Here is a 24,922-nt window from a genome sequence, read left to right as displayed (position 1 = left end):
TTTTTTTTTTTTACTATAGTCAATATGTGCAAGATGTGGAGCATCTATGACTGTTTACAATGGGGCGCTTGACCACATCTGTCTTTTTTTTTTAATAATAGCAGCGGTGTCTGTTTACAACAGATTGCAAGAGACTTACTTTTAAATCTCAACATTTAAAAACTGTGAAGCAGAAACATAATAAAACATAAAACAACTAGAGGGCATTATGCATGACATTTATTTTCCAATGTGCATAAGATTAACTCATTTTTCATCTTTATTTTTGAAGCTTTTGCTGCTTTAGGTTTTCAACGTGAACAAAGAATGAAAATCAAAAATCTGATGCGCAAGGATTATTGTCACTATTTCAGTTACAATCCAAAATTAATGAAAACCCCCACCTCCCATAAATTAAAGAAATTCAAAGAAACAAAAAATAAACAATTAAAACCAAGTAGTTAATAGACAAAGCTTAAAACTTTTTTTTTTAAACAAAACGGACCAGTCAAATACACAGTACTGTTGCTTGACATGACATTTGTTTGCATGTTGATTTTGCAACTAAACATCAAAAAAGTAAACCTGATGTAAATGTATGAATATCAACACAAGGAATTCCATATTAGTCCAGGTTTTTATCCAGAATGCTTTTGACTAGAGGCTGCAACAAAATACTTCCAACATGGCACGGTACAGTGTGACATCACATTTGGTACATTATGAACCTAACCTGACGGAGGAAGCTGCACGGCTGTCGTTGAAATGAGAGTGGACCCTTTGTGGAAAAGGGGGGCGGCGCACTTGGATCACGGAAAGCAGCTCAATCAATCCAAATTTCCATCACACGTTCCACTCGCATCGCTTCCCCTACAACTATCAAAAGCAAGCTGCCATTGTGCATTAATCTTAAATAAAATAACTTAAAATGACACCGAACCTACGGCTCTATTTTTTTACTTCCCTAAAAGACACATTTTAAAACAATCTAAAGTCCCTTTCACATCTTTGAATTCCAATCTGATCTTCCTGATTGGTTCTTACGACCTTTCTTGATGCAATTTGAAAAGACAAATTGTCAACATTAGCACTCATCCTTCCTACTGTTTCCTGACATAGCCACCTTCCAGTGTCCTGCAACTATTGTATTTCAACATTCAGGCATCTCACGCACATACAGACAGTGTGTATTAATACTCTGGAGGCATGCATTGTAGTGTCTTTCTGGCCATTTCATTGCGGTGGCGTGCAAGGTCCTCCTGTGTGGAGTTGCTTATTGCACTCCTCTGGGGATTTGAGGAACAGAGTACATGAAGTGAGAGGGCCCCTTTGAAATCCATCTTTGAAAAAGCTGCTTATTTCCTTGTGGGACAGCCACTGAAAGCCACTTCTTGTTGGATCACAGGTGACTGAGACAGCTTGGAGTATGAGATCAAACGAAAAAAAAAATTCTTGCAGAAAAATCTGGAGTGAAGCAAATTTTCAGAGTTGTTTTTTTGGCCCTAGATGGTCCACTTCAAAATCTTCCACTGTGCCTGTTGTCAGCAGTCAGAGACTTCTGAGGCTTCACTGGTGAGCTTCCTACGTTGCCTCACAGATTTCTCCTCATCCTGCACAGAAAAAAAACAGCAAATCTATGGAAAGCACAAAGGCTGACAAGAGACTAGTGTGCCCCCTGTGGTGTCAAGATAATGCTAATCCCTATAGTATTGTACAAATATGATCCATAATCAGGTTTACACATAAATCCTGTATCCCACTGAGATGCAAAGGTTTGCGGTTGGTTGCAAGGGCAGTGGATGTTGAATTTTCATCAGGGTTCATTTCAAGGTTGCAAAAACATTCGCCAACGATATTAATTTTTGAAAAGATTTAAAAAAAAATATGGCTGACAAAAACAACTGTGTGCAACCATTAATACTGCTTGATACAAGTTGAAGCATAAAGTCCTGATCTAAACCTAAATGAGATGCTGTGACATAGCTACTTTTCACATCAGGCAACCAAAAATCATGCTAAACTGCAAAGGTTTTGTAAAAGGAGATGGTCCCGAATCAATTCTGAATTTTTAAACAGGTCCAATCTGAAAGAAAACCTTTGGTTGCGTTTCTTGTTACTAAAAGTGGTAAATCAAAGGGTTAATTTACCTTGTCCTGAGGGAAATTACGTGACGTAACCCCGGTTCTCAAATTAGGGTACAAGTACCCCTGGGGGCACTTCACATCATGCGTGAGAATTAAATAGGGTTTCTGTAAGTATGTGCAGATTTAATTTAATGGTCTTTATGACCGCCAAAGAAATCATATTTCTTTTCAAACTAAGAGCAAACTGAATGGAACATGAAGCAACATATCGCTAAATTGTGTTATGGTGGCTCTGTTGCAAAACACTGCATGCATTAATTTTGTTAAGTTTGAAACAGATTTGCATTGTCATTGGTGATGCATTTTTCTAGCAGTCAGAAAAAACAAAGAAATTAATAAATAAATACGTTAAATTAAAAAGAGGATGCTACTCAATTCTATCTTCTGGAGTAGCTGAATTAATTACCCCTAGATATACAACTATATATATATATATATATATATATATATATATATATATATATATATATATATGGGGCTCCAAAGTTTAATAAACCACACACGAATGGCAGAGCAGGCTGTTTTTTTTTAGGACAGATTTTCATAGGGCAGACATCCTTGGAAAAGGGCTGAGAAACACTGTTGCATAAAATTACACCAGAAAAGTTTGTGTTTTTACTAGACCAATTGTTTACGCCTGTAACACAGATGAAGGTCACACTGTGAAATATTATGATCAATCGATGCAGAAGTTTACGAAATTCTGCACAGTTCATAGAATCCTTCCTGCCGCTACAATGTCACACCGTCAGAGTAGAAGAACACCACACAGCAGGCGCAAGCACTCAGCGTTTGAACATTTGCAATTTTCTCTGGCCAATACAATTGTACTCACTGCCTGGAAGATCCCATTCGGTCCCCACTCTCCAGGGGACTGGTCCTCCGGGTCTTCTCCTTCCTCTTCTTCCTCCTGCCCTCCCTCCTCTCTCACAGGATCCATCCCATCCTCCTCATATTCCGTCAGACAGTCAGACTCCTCCGCTGAAGAGAAAGATTTAGAAGAGAATCTAGAGATATAAGCGCCATCAATTATATAGCGGCTGAACACACCGACATCCATCAAATGTCAGGGACATGTTCTGCTGTATTCCAATAAAAGATGTTTGGTGTAGGTTGTAAAGCCTTATTTATTATACCAGTTAAAGCTAAAGAGATCTTGAAGGTGAACTGTGCAAAGTGTTGTCTAAAATATGGAGGAAAAAGACATTGTAAGCAGTAAAAAATGGGATATAGAAGGAATACTTCACCCTCAGCAGAAACGTAGTTTTGGACTGGCTCTATCCTGGATACGATCTCTGCAAGGTCTGTGAAGTCTGCTCCTTGACATGTGCATGACTGGGACACATTTTTGCATCATTCATTTATGCTGAATATTAAAGCAGTCATAACAAAATGTTAAAGACAATATAATCCAGAGAACAAACCCATGCAGCATATTACTAGTGTTGTGAGCTCCGCTCGTGGACAATTGTTGAAATTTGTTTGTAAGTGACAGAATTCACAGAATCACATTTGTGTAGGAGATATAACATTAGGTATGCGGGCACTAAATTGCGAGTGCTAACTATGATAAAAAGCCGTTTTATCCAGTCACAATAACAAAAATAAAGTGAGTAGGTGTAGCCATTCACTTCAACTAACATTCAGTAGTTTATATATATATATATATATATATATATATATATAAAATAAGACATTATAAATAAAATTGTATTTTTTGAAGGTGGGGAGCAGCTTGATTTCCAATCAGTTAGACGAAAAAAGTGACACAAATTACATTAACACATTAACAAAACTAAAACCCAAATAATGGTATTCGCGGCTCTCACATCGACTCTTTTGCTGTCGTTGTAGTCGGCCGAGCGGTGGTCCCTTAGCATGTTTTGTATGATGTCACCTCGGGCCCAGCCAGTGAACACCAGCTTACCGTGCTGGAAGCCCACATCCTGAAACAGCACAATGAGGAGATGTTGGCGATGAAAGCAAAGACAAACTCTTTATTTAAAACGCTCGATAACTTCAGCGGGAAATGATTTGGATAAAACGACCAGAGTAGCCGTAAGATAAAAAAGTCAAAACAATTGTTCATGATGGATTAGCAGGTGCTTCCAAACAAAAATTCAAAGAGCAAAGTCTTATTGTGCAACTCACATAAATCTCGTCAAACTTGCCAAAGTCCATGGTCTTGAAACGATCGATGGGCGGCCTAATGTACTCGCAATAAGCGCTTTTCTTGACCACCTCTAATTGGCGCACGCAAGACACGTAGGCCAGCCGAGATTGGATCTCAGCCATATCTGGCACCTAGATGAGGTCGTAAAGATAACCATTACAATACGACAACTGTAAAACGGACACAGAAGTAGTTCATCCCCACGGCAACCCGCTAAACGGACATGCATTAATCGTGGTCATCATGCTCGTGCCGCCGACTCGGACGCACCTTGACTTTTTCAGCCCAAGGATTGATTCGTTTCCACAGCAACCACCAGCCAGACAGACAGTCGCCATAGTTACAAAGGTCCGTCTCGTCCTGGCTGCCTACGTCGATGGCAATGACTGTTTTGGCGCCCATGTTCCTCGCAATATCCGCTGTGGTGTCCACAAGACAAACACCAGAATTGAGCCGCAGATAAAAGATAAAGAGTCCGTCAATACAAAGATGCATTCTAGAGTTCCAGAGTAAAAAAAAAAAAAAAAAAAAAAAAAGAAGCTAACACCACCAAAAGGATTCCCAGCAGGGATGTGAAGACTTTTTATTAGATATGAACAATTTATTAGATATGAACATTTTGGAAACATAGCGCAGTAAGAGATGAAAACCTTCCTCTTGAAATACCTGGGCCTCAGCATTGTGGTGGTGTTGAGCCTATTTTGGAGACAAAGTGCAAAGCTCGGATCCAGTGTCAAGAAGGGCCATAAATACTCTTGATTGATCAAACATCTTAGGGAGAGGGCAGCCCAATGATTCATCGATAAAGGGCTGCTGATTTTACAAGACTGCAAATCTGTTGGATCAATTTTTGGCCCAGCGCAGCGCCATATTTCACAAGCCTCAGTGACAGCTATCGGCGGAAGATGAGACATGATTCCCACTCCAAACACAGATTTGCAGCCTGGCGCTCTGTGAAACGGGGCTGCTCTGTTATCGGAGTGACACGGAATCTCGAGAAAGCACTTTCATCCGTGTAACACATCGGAGTTCAAATTTGACACATGTAACTGTAATGTATATTTTTGAACTATGGTTTGCAGATCAACAAATTCAACTGGTCTTTCTTCGTGCTCAAACGAAGTCTAATTTGGGAACAGAGCAAGACAAATCCAACAGGTTTTTTCCGTGTAATCATTTCCATACATAAACCGGTGATTGGTGAAGACCTGAAGTCCAATGTCGCAGTTTTCCAAATAAATTGCAAAACGGCATAGAACATGTTGAACTGTGATGCTCTGTTCCAAGAATGAAAACTAAAGGCACAAGGACCTGATGTCAGTGAACTAGTGTCAGCCAAAGGTCGGAAAGCATTTTTTTACAATTGTGTTTTGCACAAGTATCTTGATGTCGAAAAGAAAAAAAGATCATTGTTGCCAATTTGAAAATTCCCATACTTCCTAACACATTATTCGACACAAGTTTGTGTAGCAGACATCAGGTCCAAAGTAATACTTACTGTAAATAACACTGCTATGATTCTTTTTTTTTTAATCCCAATCAGTAATTTAGTAAACAAGATCATGCTTACCCTCTTCATCAAATGGGTCCAACAAAGAGTGTCTTTGGGTTTTTGATTAGGTTTTAAAAAGGTCACTTGCACATATCTTTGTTTTTTTATTATTATTCTTTAATAATATTTATTGGCTTTTTTTATTGTGTTGCACTACATTGGATTACACAAGTCTCTTAAAATTGCACATTCTTGCTGTTCCACAACAATTAATGTTGTCATATTAGATGTAAGATTTGACGATTTACATTAACATTTCTGAGAAAAAACAAAACAAAAAAACTTAACCATATGTACATACAGCAACACAAAAAGTGGCTTTTGTTATTTATTTTGTTTAAGACTTTAACGGGTACAGTTGTAACCATTATCTTCTGCTGTATTTAAAACTTGCTGGTTGCAACCTTTGGTTTTTTAGTAACTCCACCATGACGCCTGCGGTAGGAAAAAAGGCATCCCAGAATGCTTTGCTCTGAACAATGTGACCTAAATTGAGGGTGCATTCACAGCCACAAACTACAACAGTTGACCGTCAATTGAGCATAGTAATGCACAGTGCATCTAGAAAGTCTTCACAGAGCTAAACTTTTTCCACATTGTCATCTCATTCCAAACTGTATTAATCACTTTAATCATTAATCATCATTAATCATCACTACATTCCACAATCCAATATGACAATGTGATTTTTTTTTAATTAATTAAAAAAAGAAAACTAAGAAATCACATTCCCAGCCTTTGCTCAAAAATGCGTTTAGGTGCATCCTTTTTCCATCGATCATCCTTGAGATGTTTGTACAGCTTAATTGGAGTCTTTATTCACATTGTCATAAAGGAGAATGGTGTATAGAAATTTGAGGTAAGAGAATAATTTAATACAGTTTGGAATCTAACATGACAAAGTGGAAAAAGTAAAGCACTGTAAATACTTTCCGGATACACTGTATTTAAAAGGAGCAAAGTTAAATTTTGTGGAGGACCTTTGATCAGAACAGTAATAGTAAATGAAGGATTACAACTTTTTACTCAATAATGGAATGTGAAGCCCAGTTGAAACCCTGTAAAGTTGCCTTTCTAAAATTTATTTTATAACTCAAAATGGAACACTTAATACATTTTTCAGACTATAAGGTGCAATTAAAATACTATAATATTCTCAAGACGTGAAGTGCCCCTTACTTATGAATGTCAAATTCAAGTTGAATAAACTTTGAGTTATTTGCTGCACTGGTTTAATTCCTTATTGTAACATAATAACCCAGTGTTCCATATATATATGGAAATTTCCAAACTTAAACTTGTTCATTAAGACTGTGCCTTATAACATGGTGTGCCTATCAGTTAAAACAATATACAATACTTGTATGTAATTTCAGTAAATACCAGTACTGACTTGACTGAACTCGACTCAACTGAAAGTTGGTTTGGTTGACAATACTAACTTGAAGATGTCAACAAATGCTGATCTTAGCGGTCAAAAAAAATGTTATACTCACCCACCTGTGTAAAATGTTTACAGTACTTCAAAGCACCAAACAAGCTTCCCTCAGTCCACTTCCACCCAGCCTTCTGGGACAGGCGGTTGGTGGATACCGAGAGAGGCTCCCACCTTTACTTGCCTGGCAGGTTGTTGATGTAGCCACCATCCATAAGCAAGTTCCCATCTTTGGGGTCGCAGAGAGGCGGCAGGTACCCGGATAGGGTCATGCTCGCCCGAACATAGCGCCACAGAGAGCCTGGCACACCGGGGACGAAGGTAGGGAGGAGGAAGGGGGGAATAACATCTCAATTTCTGCTAGGTGGTTCATGTTAGTCCTAATGCAGACCACAATCCCAACGCCAGTCAGAGATCAGTCACGGCCGGTGATTCGATCCCTGAAAGGTTTGGGACTGTACTTCCGCCCACCTTTACACTCTGCTGTACACCAAGGCAAACCTTGTTACCAAGCACACAGACACGTTGTGACTTGTGCGGCAGGTAAAAGGCAAATGGCAGCCATCACAGAGCACTAAGGCTGTGCAGATCCTCAAACTGTGTCTCAACATTAGCATATTCACTTTTAAATTGATCCAAGCAGCAACATTTATTCCATAAACGGTAGGTCGAAACATGCTGCTGCTGCAAAAAAGTCAAAATTAAAGCCTGCTTCTTGTGACAAGTTTGAAGATCGTGCCAGGGAACAACCAGCCTGCCCAATTCTGCAGTACAATTCAATGCCAGCAGGGGGCAGGAGCAGACAGAGAGCTGCATGGGTTGGAAGGATAAGGAGCACAGCAGAGATGCGCCAGGGTGCAACTGTGCATAAAGTATTTGTGAATTGAGAAGACATTTAAAGCTATTTTTGCAGGTTTCTCTTCATCTGACTGAATGGTCATGGTTAATTTTGTACACAGAAAACAAATGGGCAACAGCATGGATCCAGAACACTTATTCCCAAATACTTGACGAAACTACAGGAATAAAAAAAAAAAAAAAAAGCAAAAGGGCTAGCACATTTATGAAAATATGCTCATTGAATCATCGTGTCCAGAAAAGGCATGCACATAGATGCAAGCAAAGCCAGGGAAGGAGACAGGTTGGCTGAAGGAGTGAATCAACGCGTTCCTTCAGGTGAAGATTAACTGAGAGATGAATTGAAATGAAACGGTGACAACTTCTTAAACAACCACAACAAAAAAAACCCCCAAGGGGAAAGAAGACAGACACATTTCAGCCCACTGACAAGTTATTGAAGCCTAAACCTTGTCCTGTCTGGTTGGGGTTCAATTCCTGTCCATGGTCCAAGGTTAATTCGTTACAGATCTTGACAATCAACTGATATCAAGTGCCAATTGCTATTTACAATACAATAATGTATTAGGGTCAGAAAAGTGTTGACATTTTTCCGATCAAAATTATGTCAACATGACACCTTTTGATCAGGCTAGTGAAGCAGTCCTGTTTTGTAGGCCTAATAATAAAAAAAAAAAAATCTCAAAACGCAGATCTTTTTCTCCAGATTCCTATCAGCTGAAAATGACGATTTCCGACCACGTGATTGGGATCGACGCATCCCCATACAAAACCGCTAGCTTTCAATTAAACATGACACTGCACTAGTTTTTGACAATGACTGGTGTTGCATAAAATAAATCCACTTTCCAAAGCACTAATCTGTAATGAGGGGCCCTGACTTTCAACAAGAAGCAGGGTGTTCGAAAGACTGGTCGATAGCCAATTATTGTAGATTCAGAAAAACAATTATTTATACACACAGTCACTGGACAATTTGGAGCCTTGAACTAACATGCAAGTTTAGTGGGAAGAAACGAGAAAATTCGCAAAGCATAGGAGCACATGCAAAGTTTATACAGGAAGCCACAATTTTAACCCAAATCTCAGAACTGAAAGCCAAATAATCTAACCACTAGTTCCCTTTGCTGTCCAACTATAGAACTTCCTTTTCTTTTTTAATTTAAATACAAAGACTTGTGTTTTCCAAAGTGCAGGACAGTGAGCCTCCCACCATTAAACAAAACAAACAAATGAACAAAAAACACAGCAGTGCACAAAAAAAAGCAAAAAGCTCTAGTGGCTCGGTGTTGGCCATTGTGAAGTTTTCCACTCACCCAGGAACTGAAAAGCATACTAAGCTAAGCACCTTTAAAATTATGTTTCTACTTCCTTGAAGACTCTGGCGTCCCCTAGTGGAGATATGCCGCACATTCGCACATCTTAAAATCCGCTGGGCGAGATAACGCGTGTACATGAAATCGTTGGCATCATCACTCCAAATTCAGAGGTGAATAAGAAATTTCAAAGCTCAACAGGCCAGAAGCGGCCAAAAATATCGTGCGGCTCTATGATCCATAAATGCCCATACAATCGAGAGCAAATTTAAGAGCTAATGAAAAAGGATCACTACTGACCTTCACTTATTGCAGCATTATAGTAAGGTGGGCAATATGTAAAAGACATCAATATACATTAACTTTCCTTCCAAACCATGGGCTCCCCAAGTCCAGCTGGTCAGGATGGGGTTAGTTAGGAACAGGAATGGGAAGGTAGACGATAGCCGAGCCACTCTTTGTCGACTTTGAGGGTAAAGAAAGAGGTTTTGGTGTGCGGGCGTTTTAAAATCTGACCTGGGACATTGTTTACATAGCAACCGTCCACAAGCAAGTGGCCATCCTTGGGGTCGCAGAGGGGAGGTAAATAGGGGGTGTAGGAGGCGCTGGCTCTAACATACCGCCAGACGCAACCTGTCAGGGAAATTGAGATGGAGGAGGAACACATCAAATATGGGTTGGACTCAAAGTAGCAGGTGGAAAAGAGACAGATAAAGCGTGAAGGAGAACACAGGAAGTTGTGTGCATGAATGAATGACAATGTGTCGATCGACTAGATTTACTACAAGGCTTCAGCAAACCGTAATTGTTTTCACTCTCAATGATCACACAACAACACTGTTACATTCTGTGACTAAAACGAGCAATAAAACCCAAATTTGGCCTATAGATCAGTCCATAATGCATGAATTAATAGCATGTTTAACTGAGTGCAAAATTGATTTGAGGTTTTTATTATGACTAAAATTAGCACTGTTAGATAACAAGCAAGGTTAGAGTCAAGTGAGTTAAAAGAGCGTGTGATAACAGGAAGGAGAGGTTAGAAGAGTAAAGGAAGATATAGTCCAACACTTTAGTATCATTGAACCTTTCACTACAGTCTATGGCAGAGAGAAATCTGCAACTGGACCAGGCTGCGCTTGTGTTGCATCACAGCAACAATTTCTGGAAGAAGCCTACTACTTTGAAGTAATCCCACTATTGCAGGGTCAGGCAAAGGCACACTAGTACAACTACAGAAAGCTCTAAATGAAGTTGAAGGAGTGAAGGAAACATGAAGGGATGCCATTTTAGATAGAAAAGTTTGGGATGGAATGTTCTGGATCCTACATGCTGACATGGACATGAAAGAGCAACAAAAAAAAAGCATTGAGGGGATTCAATAGGTTAGTTCTGCTCTAAAGATTTGATGAGCAGCTCTGTGATGTCTCTACGTAATGACTTCAAAACACTCAGTTTAAAAACAATGACAAGAGAGACACTTTGATCATTTACCTAATGAAATGAAAACGGGAAAGGGAATTAAGCAATTAAAAATGACCGCGGCGAAAAAGAAATGAAAGATACTGGTCAAGTAAATGGGGACAGTGAGACAGAGAGGGAAAGGCTTTGCTTCAGCTGTTAATAAACATGCAATGATGCAAAGATCTACTTTAGAGTTAGATTGTATATTGCCCTGAAGCACTCTGGCCTGTAAACCCATCAAAATCCAGCATGCTTTATAGTATAACATATTAAAATTATCTAGTTATTCTTGATCAGAAATCAAATTGAAAATACAAGTGGCACAGTGGTAATCATTTTAAGTGCTCGTTCTCAAGTTTTTCCTTTCAATTATAGGCCATACAAAAATAATTTTTCAGCCGACTACTGGGTAATCGCGGACAAAAAAAAAAAACATGTACCTTATTTATTGTGTCTGGTTTATTAAAGTGTGGAAACACGTTTTTTTATCTCAAGGGGTATTGAATCCATGCAAACTCAGAAGATAGGTTGTGTAACAACATCTTTTTTTTATTTCTGGCTCATCTACTGGAAAATTGCATCACAATTCTTTATAAAGTTGAACAAAATAAAGGCAAAGAAATGTTTTGCAAAGAAATCACCATAATACAATTGAAAATCACTTGTTTCATGCCAAATAATTTGCTCTTAATTTGAAAAGAAGAATGTGCCGTTCCTGTCATAGCAGTAAAAAGTATTCAATTAGATTTGCTGATGCCTAAAGCAACCCTGTTAAAATCTCCTTCACATACCCCTATTTGAGAGCTACTGATTACTGATACTGGATTTGTGGGGTGATAAGGACAGCGTGCTTCAGCCATGGTTAGTGATGATGCATTTTTGCAAATCTAAATATACAAGCATAAACACACCCAAACATTGTTTTTGTCTGTCTATAAACAAAAAAAAAAATCATTGGTTGTGGCACGCTACAAACAGCATAATGGGAATTCTTGTATTACAGTATATGTACAGTATATGTAATTAAAGTATATGTAATGTCATTAAAGTTACACTTTTGTTTGGAGTATGCCACAAATACAAACTGAAAGCATGCTGGTCATTCTGAACTCTCTTATATCAAGAAAAAGATTTACAATTACGTACTTTAGCAGATGACCATATTTATAAATACACACACACACAAACATTATCCGTCGCGCTAAATTGCCTCAAATTGGGAGTCAAAATACAAAGAACGGAAGGTCTGTCATCCCTCCTATTAGATCAGCTGTCACTTACCATCTTGGTGAACACGCATGGCGGATGCTGTAATATCTGTAGTGACATTAAAATATGGCAGCCACAAGTCCTGAAGACACAAATGAAGCCATAGGCATTGAGTTCAATATTTTTCATATCTACTATGAATGTCTGTAAGTGCAGTCTGATGCTTATCACCTCAGCTTGCTTGTCCTGAAAAACTTTGTAGATGCTTGTGTTGAATGCCGAGCCGGAGAACATGGAAGTGATGGGATAGGTGAGGTCCAGGACTGTTTTGAATACTGAGTTCATCGCCTGTTAAAATACCCGAGACAATATGAATCACAAACATCAAAGCATGTCTTGAATTTTTGTGGCCAACCTTAAGAGCTGAAGTACATATTGAATGTTTATAAATAACACTAACGTGAACATGGTTAAAATAAAACTGTGGCACATAATCTTACAGCATACAGTCGATTACAATTTCTGAATAAAATAAATGAGCGCCGCACCTTTGACCACTCTCTGGCTCTTTGCTTGGTTCTGACGGCACTCCTCTCTTCAGCGTACAGTGCACCAATGAACGATCCAATAGATGTTCCACCAACAATGTCGATGGGGATCCCTGCTTCCTCCATAGCTTTAATTACACCCACGTGAGAACAACCTCTACAGAGAGGACAAACAGTTGACGTTAAGATGTTGCAACGTATCGGAGTACATAATGCACATTGGTTCACCTAGCTCCGCCTCCTCCAAGGACAAGGGCTATACTGTTTCCAGTCAGCTCTCGGGCCAGCCGAGAGAAATCGCTGTGCCTATCTGCTGTTTTCTCAAAAACTTTTTCGTACACCTCTCTCTAAAAAACACAAGAGAAAGGGTATCACAAATAACACGTACACTATTGTGCATATAATGTAAGATGTCTAGTTAGTCTTGGCACCAGTTTAGTGGGGCTGCGTCTGGAAAAGACCCTGCGAGGACACTTCAGGTGAAGATGCCCTGAGCACCAGCTCCGCATGTTAAGCCACTCGACTGTCCTGGAAGGACCTGGACTATCTTCTCGATGAAGAAGGATCAGTTGTTTCAATGCACGGACTGCGGTATTTTCCAGCATCTGCTCCAACTAGGGGAGAACATAAGCAGAGGGATGTTGTATTTTGTACATCATGTCAACGATTCATTCTCTAGCGAGAAAAGCCAGTTCTCAGCTCTTTCTTTGACACCAACCTCTCCTAGGGTAGGTTCCTGGTCTCCCAAGCCAACAATAAGGATGCAATCTGCCTGACGAATGCAGCGCTGAGTCCATGGGGTCATGTTGTTGTCAGTCTGGTACAAGACAATTCGATTGATGTCCTCCTGCTGGGCCAGCCAGCCGGACAGGCGGTACTCGTGGATGCTGGTAGAAAGTAATAGAGAGGATATTTTGTGACAGTAACCACATAAAGGGAACGTGATATACCACCAGGAAGCATTGGGATTTTTAATTATATCAGAGTTACTATAATCCTAAAGGATATTTTTCCAAAGAGGCCAAGTAAAAGACGAATGAAAAGATGTTGACCTGTCCAAAGCAGATGCTCCGAGTCGTTCTCTGATGATGTCACTGGTCAACAGCAACGTTGGCCCTTAATGGTTAAAATAAGTAACACAATTAACCATTAAAATCATTCAGTATTAATTAGATCAGAATCTTTGAGACCTACCAATGGCATTGAGGGCATGGCTGAGCTCCAGGTTGAACGCATTGATTGGCACTTCATCACATACTGGCAGCACGGCAACAGTAGAGAGATTGCTGGCAGGGTTGGTTACATCAGCACTTGTGCTCATACTGGGAAGACTCAGGGTTGAGCCTGCAAGGGAAAAAACGTGAGAGGGATACAATTCCATGTCGTTCACTGAAATTAAAATCCCATCAGAAAATATAATCCTTATTGTAACCATTTTACCTGAGAATGGACCTCGACCCTGCTGGAGATTGCCCAAAATTTTCTGACCCAATAAGTGTATCAACCTTGTCACCACCTGAACACAAACAGCGAGCGTCAGAGCCGTTTGGTTGCAACAGCAGACATGTATAAAGTCAAGATAATCTTTTACCTGGGGATATTTTCTTTTGATGTTGTTGAGTGTTCCCTCAGGCAGCTTGACCAATTCCGTGTCTCTTACAGCATGCACAGTTGTGGCTCGTGGCTGTCTGGTCAACGCTTCCACCTTAAGCATATGGATACTCAACCATAAGGTATTATTTGGCAAAATAGTAATTATTACTGTATATTACAGTGGCTTCAAACTCTTGTCACAAGTTTTATAATCATGCGACGTTAAATATAAAGGTTTCAATGTGGATTAGCATTTTCTGCAGGCATTTTTAGTCTATCAATAAAGCACAAACTTATTTTGACAAAAGCAATCCAATTCAGTCTGACTGCAAGGTCATTCTACCTCCCCATTTCTAAAATGTCTTATTTTGCAATGCAGTTGGATAAGTTATAAGTCACAATAATGGTGGAAAAACAATTTTTACGTGATGAATATCGGTCTAATTTTTTTTTGCTTCACAAAAACCTGGTCTTTTTAAAGGGGTATGCATACTTTTTATATCCACATTCACTATCCATAAATTAACTGTGAGGAAACAACTCACCACTCCAATAAGGTCTCCTCTTCCATATTCCCCGACAAGTTCTTTCTTGCCATTTGCCTTGCGAATGACCGAACGCAGACGTCCATTCAAAACAATATATGTGCAGTCTGACCGATCATCTTGCCTGTGTTGAGTGTAGACACAAAACACAGACCGTATGTGACGTTTTAGTCAACTGTATTCATGTGGTTGAAAAAAACATGAGTGACGCATGTAAACCAGTAAAAGATGGGGCTAGAGTACCTATAGAGCGCTCTACCCGCTTCCACGGCCATCCAATCAATAGCAAAGTCCATCTGTCTGACAAAAGGTGACATCCGGATGGCTACAGTGTGCGCTGCACTTAATACCACACTGGGCTGCTCCCTCATGATCCTGAGCAGTGGAATCACATCATTGATTTAATGATGTTGCAAAAAAGCAATCACGTTTAGATTAAGATTCAGTTGGTAATGCTTTAGAGAACTTCATGCATTATTGCAGTTTGCTTGCTTTCAAATGATGCATGTTAAAAAACACTCACTCATAGAAATCAGATTTTGATATCTTGAGGTAAGTACAGTCCCGTATGGCCTTGATGGTGAAAATAAGAGGCTCTCCTGTAAGCACAGCAAGCTGTCCCACCATCTCCCCCGGATGGGTCACAAACAGGCAGACGGCTTCTTGCTTATTTATCATCCGTTGATAGACATGCAGGCAACCAGACAGAACAAAGTGAAGACTCACATCCTAGGAAAGTAAAGAGAAGAAGGGATAGCGGAAATTAGCATCTTTTGGAACAAAAGCGAGACTACTATATTTGTGTTGTGTCAGTTACCTGGTCTCCCTGTCTGGCCAAGACCGCTCCAGCTTTAGCATGATGTAATGTTACTTTTCCATTTAACAGTGAAGGGTCCTGGGATTGAGAAGATTTCACGTAAGTAAATAACTAACTCAATAAATGAAAAGAAAAAATATATACTTCAAAAAATAAATCACTGACATTTTTGGAGGAATATTTTGATTTGGTTCTAACAAAGTAAAGCATAGCTACGTACATGTGTGTTTATTTTTATCACAAATGGATGAGCTACAAAGAATTGGTTTGAATTTAACTTGTCATCAAGTATTTCTGTTATTGTGCATATTGACGTGTTTCATTTTCACTACAAAGAAGTGGAGTGCACGGTTACTCTACAGGGGGCCTGCTGGCTGACCTGCTTTCAGCATTATAATCTGTAAGCAGATGCTGCTGGGTGATTAATGTCAATCGGCTCATTCATGCATGCAGCAAGTGACTTGTTTGTCAAGCCATAGGCTAACAGTTAGATGTGTCAGTTTCTCAACCCTCCTGTTACGCCGTGGGTCAAAATGACCCACTTTCAAGTTAAAAAACAAATTTATTAGGTTTTTACTATCAAACCTGCCACAAACATGCAATTAAAATACAAAGTGTATTTGCAAAAATACTGTATTTGCAAAAAAATAGCATAATGATCTATAACAATGTTACAAGGATGGTTTTGGAACATTGAGCATATTGCAGGTCAAATTGACCTAACACATTGTTTCGTTAAGAGACTTCACAACAGAAACGGCTAATTTTGATTTATGTTCAATTAAAATAGTTGATGATATGCTCAGGTTGGGTTGCTTTTAGAATATAAAATGTTCTGGGACAAAGTGACCCATTTTAAGGATGAAGAACTACAAATAAGTACCTCATAATTTTGAAACTGCTCATAAGCAAATAATTAAAATGGTTCACTGTGGCATTTCAATTAAAATGGCTACTTAAGTTGATCAGTTTTGGAAAGTTGACCCATTTTGAACTTGAACTACAGACAATTATTATTTTTTTGGTTCCTCATCAAGGGCAATTAAAATGTCACTGACATTTTCAGCGCTATCTGAACATAAAACATAACCTGGGTCAAATCAACGCCCTTTAAAATTGGCGATACAAGACTAGAAATTTTAATTTTGACATATTTGCATTGTAAACTTAAGAGTATTTTCATTACAAACTGTAATTCATTGTAACTTTAGCTTTGTTGAGTCAAACCAGCCCATTTCAAAGTTTCAGAACTACAAGCAGTATTTCAGGACTAGTTAAAAATTGTTAATTTGAAACATTTGTAACAAAATTATTGTAAAAAACCATAATTGCTGTTCTGAGAAACAACCTCACAGGAATGCCCACATTCTTTGTCATTTAAGTTCCATTTCCAATAAGTTTGTTTTTAATTGTAGAAATGAATTCGACAACTCCCAAGAAAATGTTCAGTTATACACACAAAAGATTGAGCAAGACCGTTTTTAAAATTCTCTCCATTACAGGATGGCATTCGTTGCTGGAAATCTCAATTTAACGGATACATACCTCAATTCTCATGAGTTTAAGGACCTCTTTCTGAGCCTCCTCAAACAATGCTGAACTGGATCGACATGTTACAGTTGTGAAAATATTATCCACTGCCGCCTCTTCCTCTGGATACAGGTAAATCCCCGAAGGAACCTCATCCACTGTCACTTTCCTCTCCCGTTGGTCCTGGGAAACAGACTGTCATAATGCACACAATGTTAGATAAGCCTCAAATGATGATTTACTGATTCTTGTGAGTGTGATAGTGACTTTGTTTTTAAAATCAGTTCCACAATAATTAAACTAAGTTATCTGATCTGATCATCATTATATCAACATACTGTACTGCACACTGACCCGAGTAAAGGTGGGTGGAGTGTTGCCATCTTCTGCTGACACAGAGATCCGTCCCCTTTCATATGCCATGTTAAAGTCTGATTTCAGACCTTTCTGCATACCTGCACTGACAGAAGTACATATTAAACATTTCCCTCCATTAAAAGGGATGCACAAATAAGCTGGTAACTCCAGACTATTATTAACACCAAAGACTCACTACCCATGCACTGTTACCCTGAATGCAGTGCTGGTCACTTGCAACAATGACTGTGAATGTGCACTTTGTACATAGCAGGTATCCCACTTCAGCATGTTTGAAAGGTAGTACAATAAATGGTACAATAAACGTTGAAAAACACTGGTTTAGAGAATGGATGGATCAAAATAAATTGTGTTGTGAATAATCAATGAAATTCTTGCTAAATATTAATCAGATAATAACTTAAAGACATTGTTTACAGCATAATTTAGTAAAAGTATGTATAAAAAATTCTCAATACATTGTTTTTGAAAAAAAATAAAATAAACACAACTTGAAAAATTAAAATCACCTCACCAGCAATATCCACAGGCATGGAGATAGTCCTACTAAGAGTAACTCCATCCTTGGCTTGATCGCCTATGACATACACCAATAAATGGCAATTGAACAGGCCACCAAGAACAAATGGAAACGAAAACATATCTCTAAGCCCTGAATGTCTGATTTTCTTAGTATTGGCCTTTGACACATTTTAAAGCCTTCAGCCTCATTTTCTTATCAGGCAAATCACCTTTTATGGCAGCTTCACGTTGCTCCTCAGGCACTGTCAGGCTGCCAAAGCGCTTGCCGTGGCGGATGGGACTGGTGCGGGTCGGGTGAGGAGATGGAGGCGGCTGACGTGAGGGATGCAATTCCTGTCATATCATGTGCATGTGAGATGGATGATGAATGATGCACGATCAATAGAGAGACAGACAGAAGTTAGCACCTGAGTAATATGTAATAATGATACATCTGAAGTGCTCTTGAATAGCGCTGGGCATTTAATTGAAAGTGCAGGTAATATAACAATACTCAAGGCACATATTCTTTCTGATATGTGACAAACAAGTTATATAAGATTCGCTGCCAATCCTGTTAAAAGTGTATTTGACGTACATAGCCAACAATGGCAGTGAATGAGTTAATAGAGCTCAAGTGCAAGAGTGTACCAAAACATTTATGACATAAAATTTGATTAAGGCCCTAGATTAGCCTAGTAAGTCCCAAAATTGTGACAAAACATAACTATTTGGAGATCAAACTAAGATAAAAACCCTATAATAAAGACATAAAAGAGATGCTTATTCATGTTTGAAAGTGTGCACGCTAAAATGCAGTGCTGCAAACTAGCAAAGGTGGATTTGCAGCAGGGTGAAAATTCATTCATTCAGAACGCAGTGTTAAAGAACTAGGTGTTTAAAATTCAGGGCTAGATGGGCATGAGGGTATGATGGTTTTGTATATTTTTTTTACATTTTTACTGACATTAGTCTTAAAAAAACAAAAACATCCAAGGGACACTAATACGAAAATTAAAAATCAAATAATAGTTGTTTTTATTCATCATGATTTCAATGGTAACCAAAATAATTGTAATTATTATTATTTATTTTAGATTTTTTTTGACACAATGGCTCAGCGCTACTCCGGAGTGTGGGTTGTGAACTCACATGGCTGAAGAGCTCATTTGTTAGGCCCAGGTAGTTGTGAAGCGCTAAGACTGTAACTCTCTGGAGACGAACCATAATAATCTGAAAGAGGAAAAATAAGATTATGCAAAACTCGCCTCTTGTATTAAGTACGTAAAATTGTTTAAAAATTCAATCCCAGAGAGAAGAAATTTTACCTGTACCACCCGCACCAGGCTCTCTGGGTACTTCTCAAATATAGACAGGAAGGCTTCTACCGGTAAACGAAGAACAGTGGAGACCTCAGCAGCCCGTGCCGACACTGTTCTGTAAGGCTTCTGGTGGCCCTGGACAGACACAGATCAGCACTTTTTTATGTGAACATATGAAGAGGTTGAACAATTAATTTAAAAATTAACATTTTATAGAAATACATGGGTTAAAATATGACAGGATGTGTGTAACTTTGGAACGAATTTAAAGCAGTATTAAGCTAATCGACCATTTTTGTGGTACAACTTTTATGGAGTCTGGTGTCTGTATTTCAGCACATGAATGTCAGGAACCTGTGTAGCAACATACCGTGATGACGTCCAGAATGCTAAGGAGGCTGTGGACACTGTCTCCAGGGAAGACCTCCTTCACCACACTTTCTTTGCCATCCTGGATGAGGAAACAAGATCCAAAAAGACAGCAGAGGTCTGATACCCTTGACAGCAGTAGATACAACTTCTGTCAAATTTGTATACCGTTCCACTAAGGCACAGTTCTAGTTTTCCATCTTGAACCACATAGATGCTACTGTCTGGTTGTCCTGGCCTAAAGACGTACTCCCCTTGTTGGAATTGTACAAACACCATGTGCTTGCAGAGCTCAAGAAAAAGAGGCTTCTCAAAGTGGCCCAGCACACTGCAATGACATCAATCAGACTTCACTTTTGGAGACTTTGAATCAAAATCAACTGCGTGATTGTGCTTGACCTACCGGACATTTTTGAGCATATAAAGCACCTCGGATGGAAGGTGAGAGTTGGCCACGTCAAATTCAGTAAGGTCTGCCTCCAAAACGGAGGGAGGAGGCTCCTTTGCCTGCAGTGTAGGCACTTCCTTCTTAAAGCGCAGTATCCTGAAAATGGACAATGCTTGGGATGAGATGTCAGATGAGCGGGGTTGTGGTTTATGAGTCTAAGCCTTTTTGTACTTTTTGGCAATGTTGAGCATCTTCTGCTTCTTTTTCAGGCGTGGTCGAGAGGAAGAGGATGTACCCACCAGGGAGGAGGTGGACTGGGAGACCTTAACAGGAATAACAAATGAGAGAGGATGAAAAGGAGAATTGCCGAGACTCTGGATCCCTTCCAAAACTTACTTTACGCATGATCTTTCGCCCATAGAACATGACTTTGTCCCTCTTACGAAAGCGATACTTGGGAGCCTCCTGAGCTTCTAAGTCTGTCAACAAGAAGACACTGATTGAGCTTAGAACCAGAATAACACAAATTGTAACTAAACACTGACTTCTTAGGTGGATCCGCCGCAGGATGAAGAAAATGAGAATGGCAATGAGGACTATGGCAATGCCAGCACCAATCACGATCCCCATCATCTGAAGGAAGAAAAAAGTGTTAACTGCATTGTGGATAGTCTATAAATCACAAAAAAAAAAAACATTATATACATCACATGGCTTGAGATAATTTTGCAGTGTAATTTTGTGGACTCTTTACTTAATTTGAGGAGCAATTTTCTAATTGTGTGGAGCAATTTATTGCAGGTTAATCGCAGCGACCTGAAGAAACAGCTTTTGATCAAACAGTAAGATCATGTTATTAACGATCATTAGTAGTATTATAAGTAGTATTAGTTACTAAAGTCTAATGCATCAATGGCCTTTTTTTCTTGATACAAGTTGGAAATGTCCAACTGCATTTGAATGCGCCATAAGTTTCAAAGGTTTGTCCTCACGTCAGAAGTTACCAGAGATTTGGATGTGTCAAGATAATTAGAACGTAACCAGCACTGCGATGAAAAAAATTCTGAAATAAAAGCGTAATGATTTCCATGTATTATACGATGTGTTTCTTTTTAATTTGGGGCACTCGACTTGACGACTTATACACTTGCTCTCTGATGTCGAATGTGCAATGTTAATTGACCAAACAGCACACATTTTCTCCCACTGAGTAATCCACGAATCATGTGTGGCGTAGTGATTTCTCCGTATCATTACGAATTAAGTCTAATGAAACCTGGCACTTTTTAAAACAAATGAAATGACTCCAACATCATTTAGGACCATCGTCTTGATTCTCCGTTTAGCGCGACCATGTGGAGCAACTCTAAAATTTACACAGGAAACTTGAAGCCGCTTAATTCGAGTCCTGAAATCATTTATTTATCCCTCAGTAAAAAAGGGGACAAATAAAACCGTGCCACAAATTACTTACCATGCTGGTCTGGAGTTCCTCTTCCACAAATGACTTGATGCCATTAAACCTGTCCTATTACAAACAGAAGTGTGACATGAGGTTAATCAAATGACTACACTCTCAAAGTTGAACACGAGGGCTCTAACACGCATCACCCAAGTAAGTAAGTTTCCAAGCAACTGCTAGAATTCTGCTTCAAATAAAGTATCATTATGCTGTAGCTCAGCGAAGGGAAAGAGGCGGTCCATCAGCAAAACATTGAAAAGAAAAAAAAAGCATTGATGGGTGCCTACGCCATACATAGAAATCACTTCTCTTCATGTGTCTCTTGAAGTTAGTAATATCAAAATTGGCAAATCCTAACAGAAAAGGAGGCAGCACAGATTATGTAGCATTGCAGTCAACGAGAATAAATGTTTGCTATAAGGAGATATTGATGTGTTGTAAGGAGCAAAGTATTATCAACAAATAGCAATAGTGCTGACAGAACAAAGGCTGGATGCGTACCTAAAACAAAATGTGGACTTGACACTATATATTTCTGCATCTTCCTTGACGAAACAACAACTAATCACCACATCTCCTGTGTCCTGCCAATTTTGCTAAAGCCATTGTATGATGAACCAACCTCTTGGCCATCTGTTTGGACCTCCTGTTCCGAGGTACTCTGTCCCATTGTGACCTTGTTTCTTCATAGGGGTGATCCATAAAAGGCCACTGGAACAAAATTAGGGAAGACAATATTGTTACAATATTGCTACTCCAACGCTCATTTGTTTCATTGCACTGGTTTGCACTCAGAAAGTACGTTAGCTGTGTTGCCCATTGTGCCAAGTGTTTTTCCATGTCTCGAGTTTCTTATTTCTTAAATTATTATTTACTTTATTTCAGCTTATTATTACGATTTGTAAGTATCAAGTCTTTAAGCCTTGTTTATAGACTGCTTGTTTAAAAAAAAAAAGGGGCTATAAATAGACATGTTTGACCAAACATGATGAATAATTGTGATTAATAATCATGATTTCAATATTGACCAAAATAAATAAGATTATTATTTTGGCCATAATTCTGCAGCTCTACTATGAAATCAGATTTTGTGCAACAAAATAGACTAACTGTGATCTGACCCTGCCTGCATTCAGTGCTTGCATGTACTGCAAGTCAACATGAAGCATCATCACAGGCTCCCATCAGCTGGGGGACAGGCCTAATGCATTTCCGGTTCACTCTTGATCATTAGCGGATGGTTGACTGTCAGAGATCAAATTGAATTACTGAAAGGCTGGGGGCGGAGTGTCTTGTTGCGTGAAGTAAGACATGATGACAAAATAACCCTCCAGACAGGATGCTGCCGCAATACAGCGAGAGAGGAGGCTTCATCTGTTGGCCATTATCCCTCAAACAAGAAGCTTTACAATGGTAGCTCACTTGCATTGAGAGTGCCGACTGTAACTGAAAATGCTTGTGCCCTTTAGAGAAGATGTGGAAAAGCTGCAGTGATATCAGAGTGACCTTGCACTTAAGGCAAATGACAACCTAAGTAAATTTTCTGCAATTTGCTTTGAGGGGAAAGGTGGCAACCATCCTCCAATGTGAACATTGCCTTTTAAACATCATGGTTGCATTCACCCAACATCAATGAATGTTTAACATACTGTATACCTCTGGCTTCATATGGCTGTGTGTTCTGTAAAAACATGGTTTTGTTGCCCCACAGAGATGAGGCAAGAGCCTGCCTCTTGCCTCCAAGCTGTGACTCACTCGAGAGATGCAAACATCTATTGTTCTCTATGAAACAAAGCTAGTGTTGACACCACTGTACAGAGACCATGCAAACACAGACATGCCTGTGTAAAAAACTGCACATTCTGTTTGATTTGTTGTGCAGTGTTACCTAGTACAATGGTTCTCAAATCTGAGTATGAGTACCCCTGGGGGACCTTGAAGGGACTTACAGGGTACAGTACATTAACAAATTAAATTTAAAGCCTTTTAAAGCGATGGCGTTTTTCTTTTCGAATAAAAAGGAAATAAATTGGCACATCAATTCATTTAATGCTTATGTTATAGTGACTCCGTTTGCATTGTCATTAGCGATGCCATTTCCGGGGAGATGAGCCTACAAATGAAATAGATATAATATATCTATTTCATTTGTAGGCTCATCACTTGATCTATCTTCATGAGTTTCTAAATAAAACACACACAAAGTTTAATAGATCAGACAATGACGGCACAGAACTCTTTTAAGAACTGTTTTAAGTCTCTATTTGTGTTAAATCCATCAATGCTTTGCACTGGATAGGGTGTAGGTATTTGGCTGAAAATAATGGCCCTGGTTTGGACCCTTCCACCATCACCAGTGCAAACTTGCAAAGACATACAGCAGCCACGCAAAATAACATTTGAGGACACGCAAAGAGGTGTCAAAACGAAGTGACCTTGTGGTACGATCAAATGACAAGTAAATAAGAGAAAGTGCAGCACTGGAAAGGTGAACCTAGTAGGTGTGAGCTCATATTCTCAACCCTCCCCCAGAAGCCAAAATAGTTTTGCATAATTTGCACCCCCTTTGGTGTTTCCTTACTAACGTCTTCTAGTTTATCGGTCTAGTCGTGTTTAATCACAAGGAGTAGTGACTAAAATAACAATTCCCCACACCTGCATGAGAACAAACATCTAGGATATAATCAGCCACTGTTAATTAGCTAGGTTAGCTAGTTGCGACCCCTCCCTGAAACCCTGTAATAGTTGAAGACTGTTCAAATTAATACCGTACAGAAGAAAAGACAGGATACTGCTGCGTTTAACTTTAGCTGCTTTTCTTGTGCTATCGGTGCGTTTGAAAGTGGAAACCCTGGCAAGCACCGATCCATGCATTCAGGGCAGAGGGCACCTGGCTTGCCTGTCCCACTGCTCACGTCATCCCTGGTAGCTAACACTGTTGGCAAAAACATAAGCTAGCCGTCGATGCTACTGATAACGGTCCACTCTTGGCATTCCGTTTGATCAATACGAACAATGTTGCCCCATTATCATGGCCTGTAATTCATTTGCGCCGCAATATTGCCTTTGCCTATGACATACGTTCTGCATTCAAATAAACACCACCGTTACTCACAGTGGGACGGTGAGGTGTACTTTGCACCACTCGATCTGCTCAACGGTATTGGAAACCTCTTAATCTATCCATATTCTTAATCAGGCACGTATCATTTATACACATATATAAACGCATGGAATCGTCTGCATATAAAAGTTAAAAGGAGTGGGAGTTTACCTGGACTAGTGGACTCCAGAGTTATCGTCAATGACAGTCAAATAACCGAGCGGAACTCATATCTG

General features: G+C 39.3%; 1 protein-coding gene across 3 annotated transcripts; it reads right to left on the bottom strand.

Annotated features, from left to right (window-relative positions):
• Nucleotides 1–197: 197 nt before the first annotated feature.
• Nucleotides 198–24,922, bottom strand: pnpla6 (patatin-like phospholipase domain containing 6). Of its 3 annotated transcripts, XM_088419546.1 has the most exons (37): nucleotides 24,858–24,922; nucleotides 22,206–22,294; nucleotides 21,596–21,649; nucleotides 20,667–20,754; nucleotides 20,518–20,600; nucleotides 20,353–20,444; nucleotides 20,137–20,277; nucleotides 19,902–20,061; nucleotides 19,735–19,815; nucleotides 19,371–19,499; nucleotides 19,195–19,275; nucleotides 18,273–18,396; nucleotides 18,056–18,118; nucleotides 17,518–17,618; nucleotides 17,179–17,358; nucleotides 15,634–15,711; nucleotides 15,340–15,545; nucleotides 15,060–15,191; nucleotides 14,817–14,940; nucleotides 14,270–14,383; nucleotides 14,119–14,194; nucleotides 13,873–14,022; nucleotides 13,731–13,794; nucleotides 13,397–13,565; nucleotides 13,110–13,292; nucleotides 12,907–13,025; nucleotides 12,679–12,835; nucleotides 12,362–12,478; nucleotides 12,203–12,272; nucleotides 9,974–10,090; nucleotides 7,468–7,584; nucleotides 4,567–4,715; nucleotides 4,275–4,427; nucleotides 3,953–4,069; nucleotides 3,371–3,458; nucleotides 2,959–3,104; nucleotides 198–1,589 (listed from the first exon to the last, which is right to left on the bottom strand). In XM_088419546.1, exons 2-37 carry the CDS (start codon nucleotides 22,251–22,253, stop codon nucleotides 1,521–1,523), a joined length of 4,140 nt encoding a protein of 1,379 aa, XP_088275672.1. In that variant the 5' UTR covers nucleotides 22,254–22,294; nucleotides 24,858–24,922; the 3' UTR covers nucleotides 198–1,520. The 3 variants fall into 3 exon arrangements, with proteins under 3 accessions (XP_088275672.1, XP_088275671.1, XP_088275670.1); XM_088419545.1 differs by lacking the exon at nucleotides 7,468–7,584; XM_088419544.1 differs by lacking the exon at nucleotides 9,974–10,090.

The sequence above is a fragment of the Hippichthys cyanospilos genome, chromosome 7 (assembly GCF_059441005.1).
Source record: "Hippichthys cyanospilos isolate Australia breed blue-spotted pipefish chromosome 7, RoL_Hcya_1.0, whole genome shotgun sequence".
NCBI lineage: Eukaryota > Metazoa > Chordata > Actinopteri > Syngnathiformes > Syngnathidae > Hippichthys > Hippichthys cyanospilos.
Note: the sequence above shows the minus strand (reverse complement) of the source record. Positions and strands in the feature narration are given on the sequence as shown.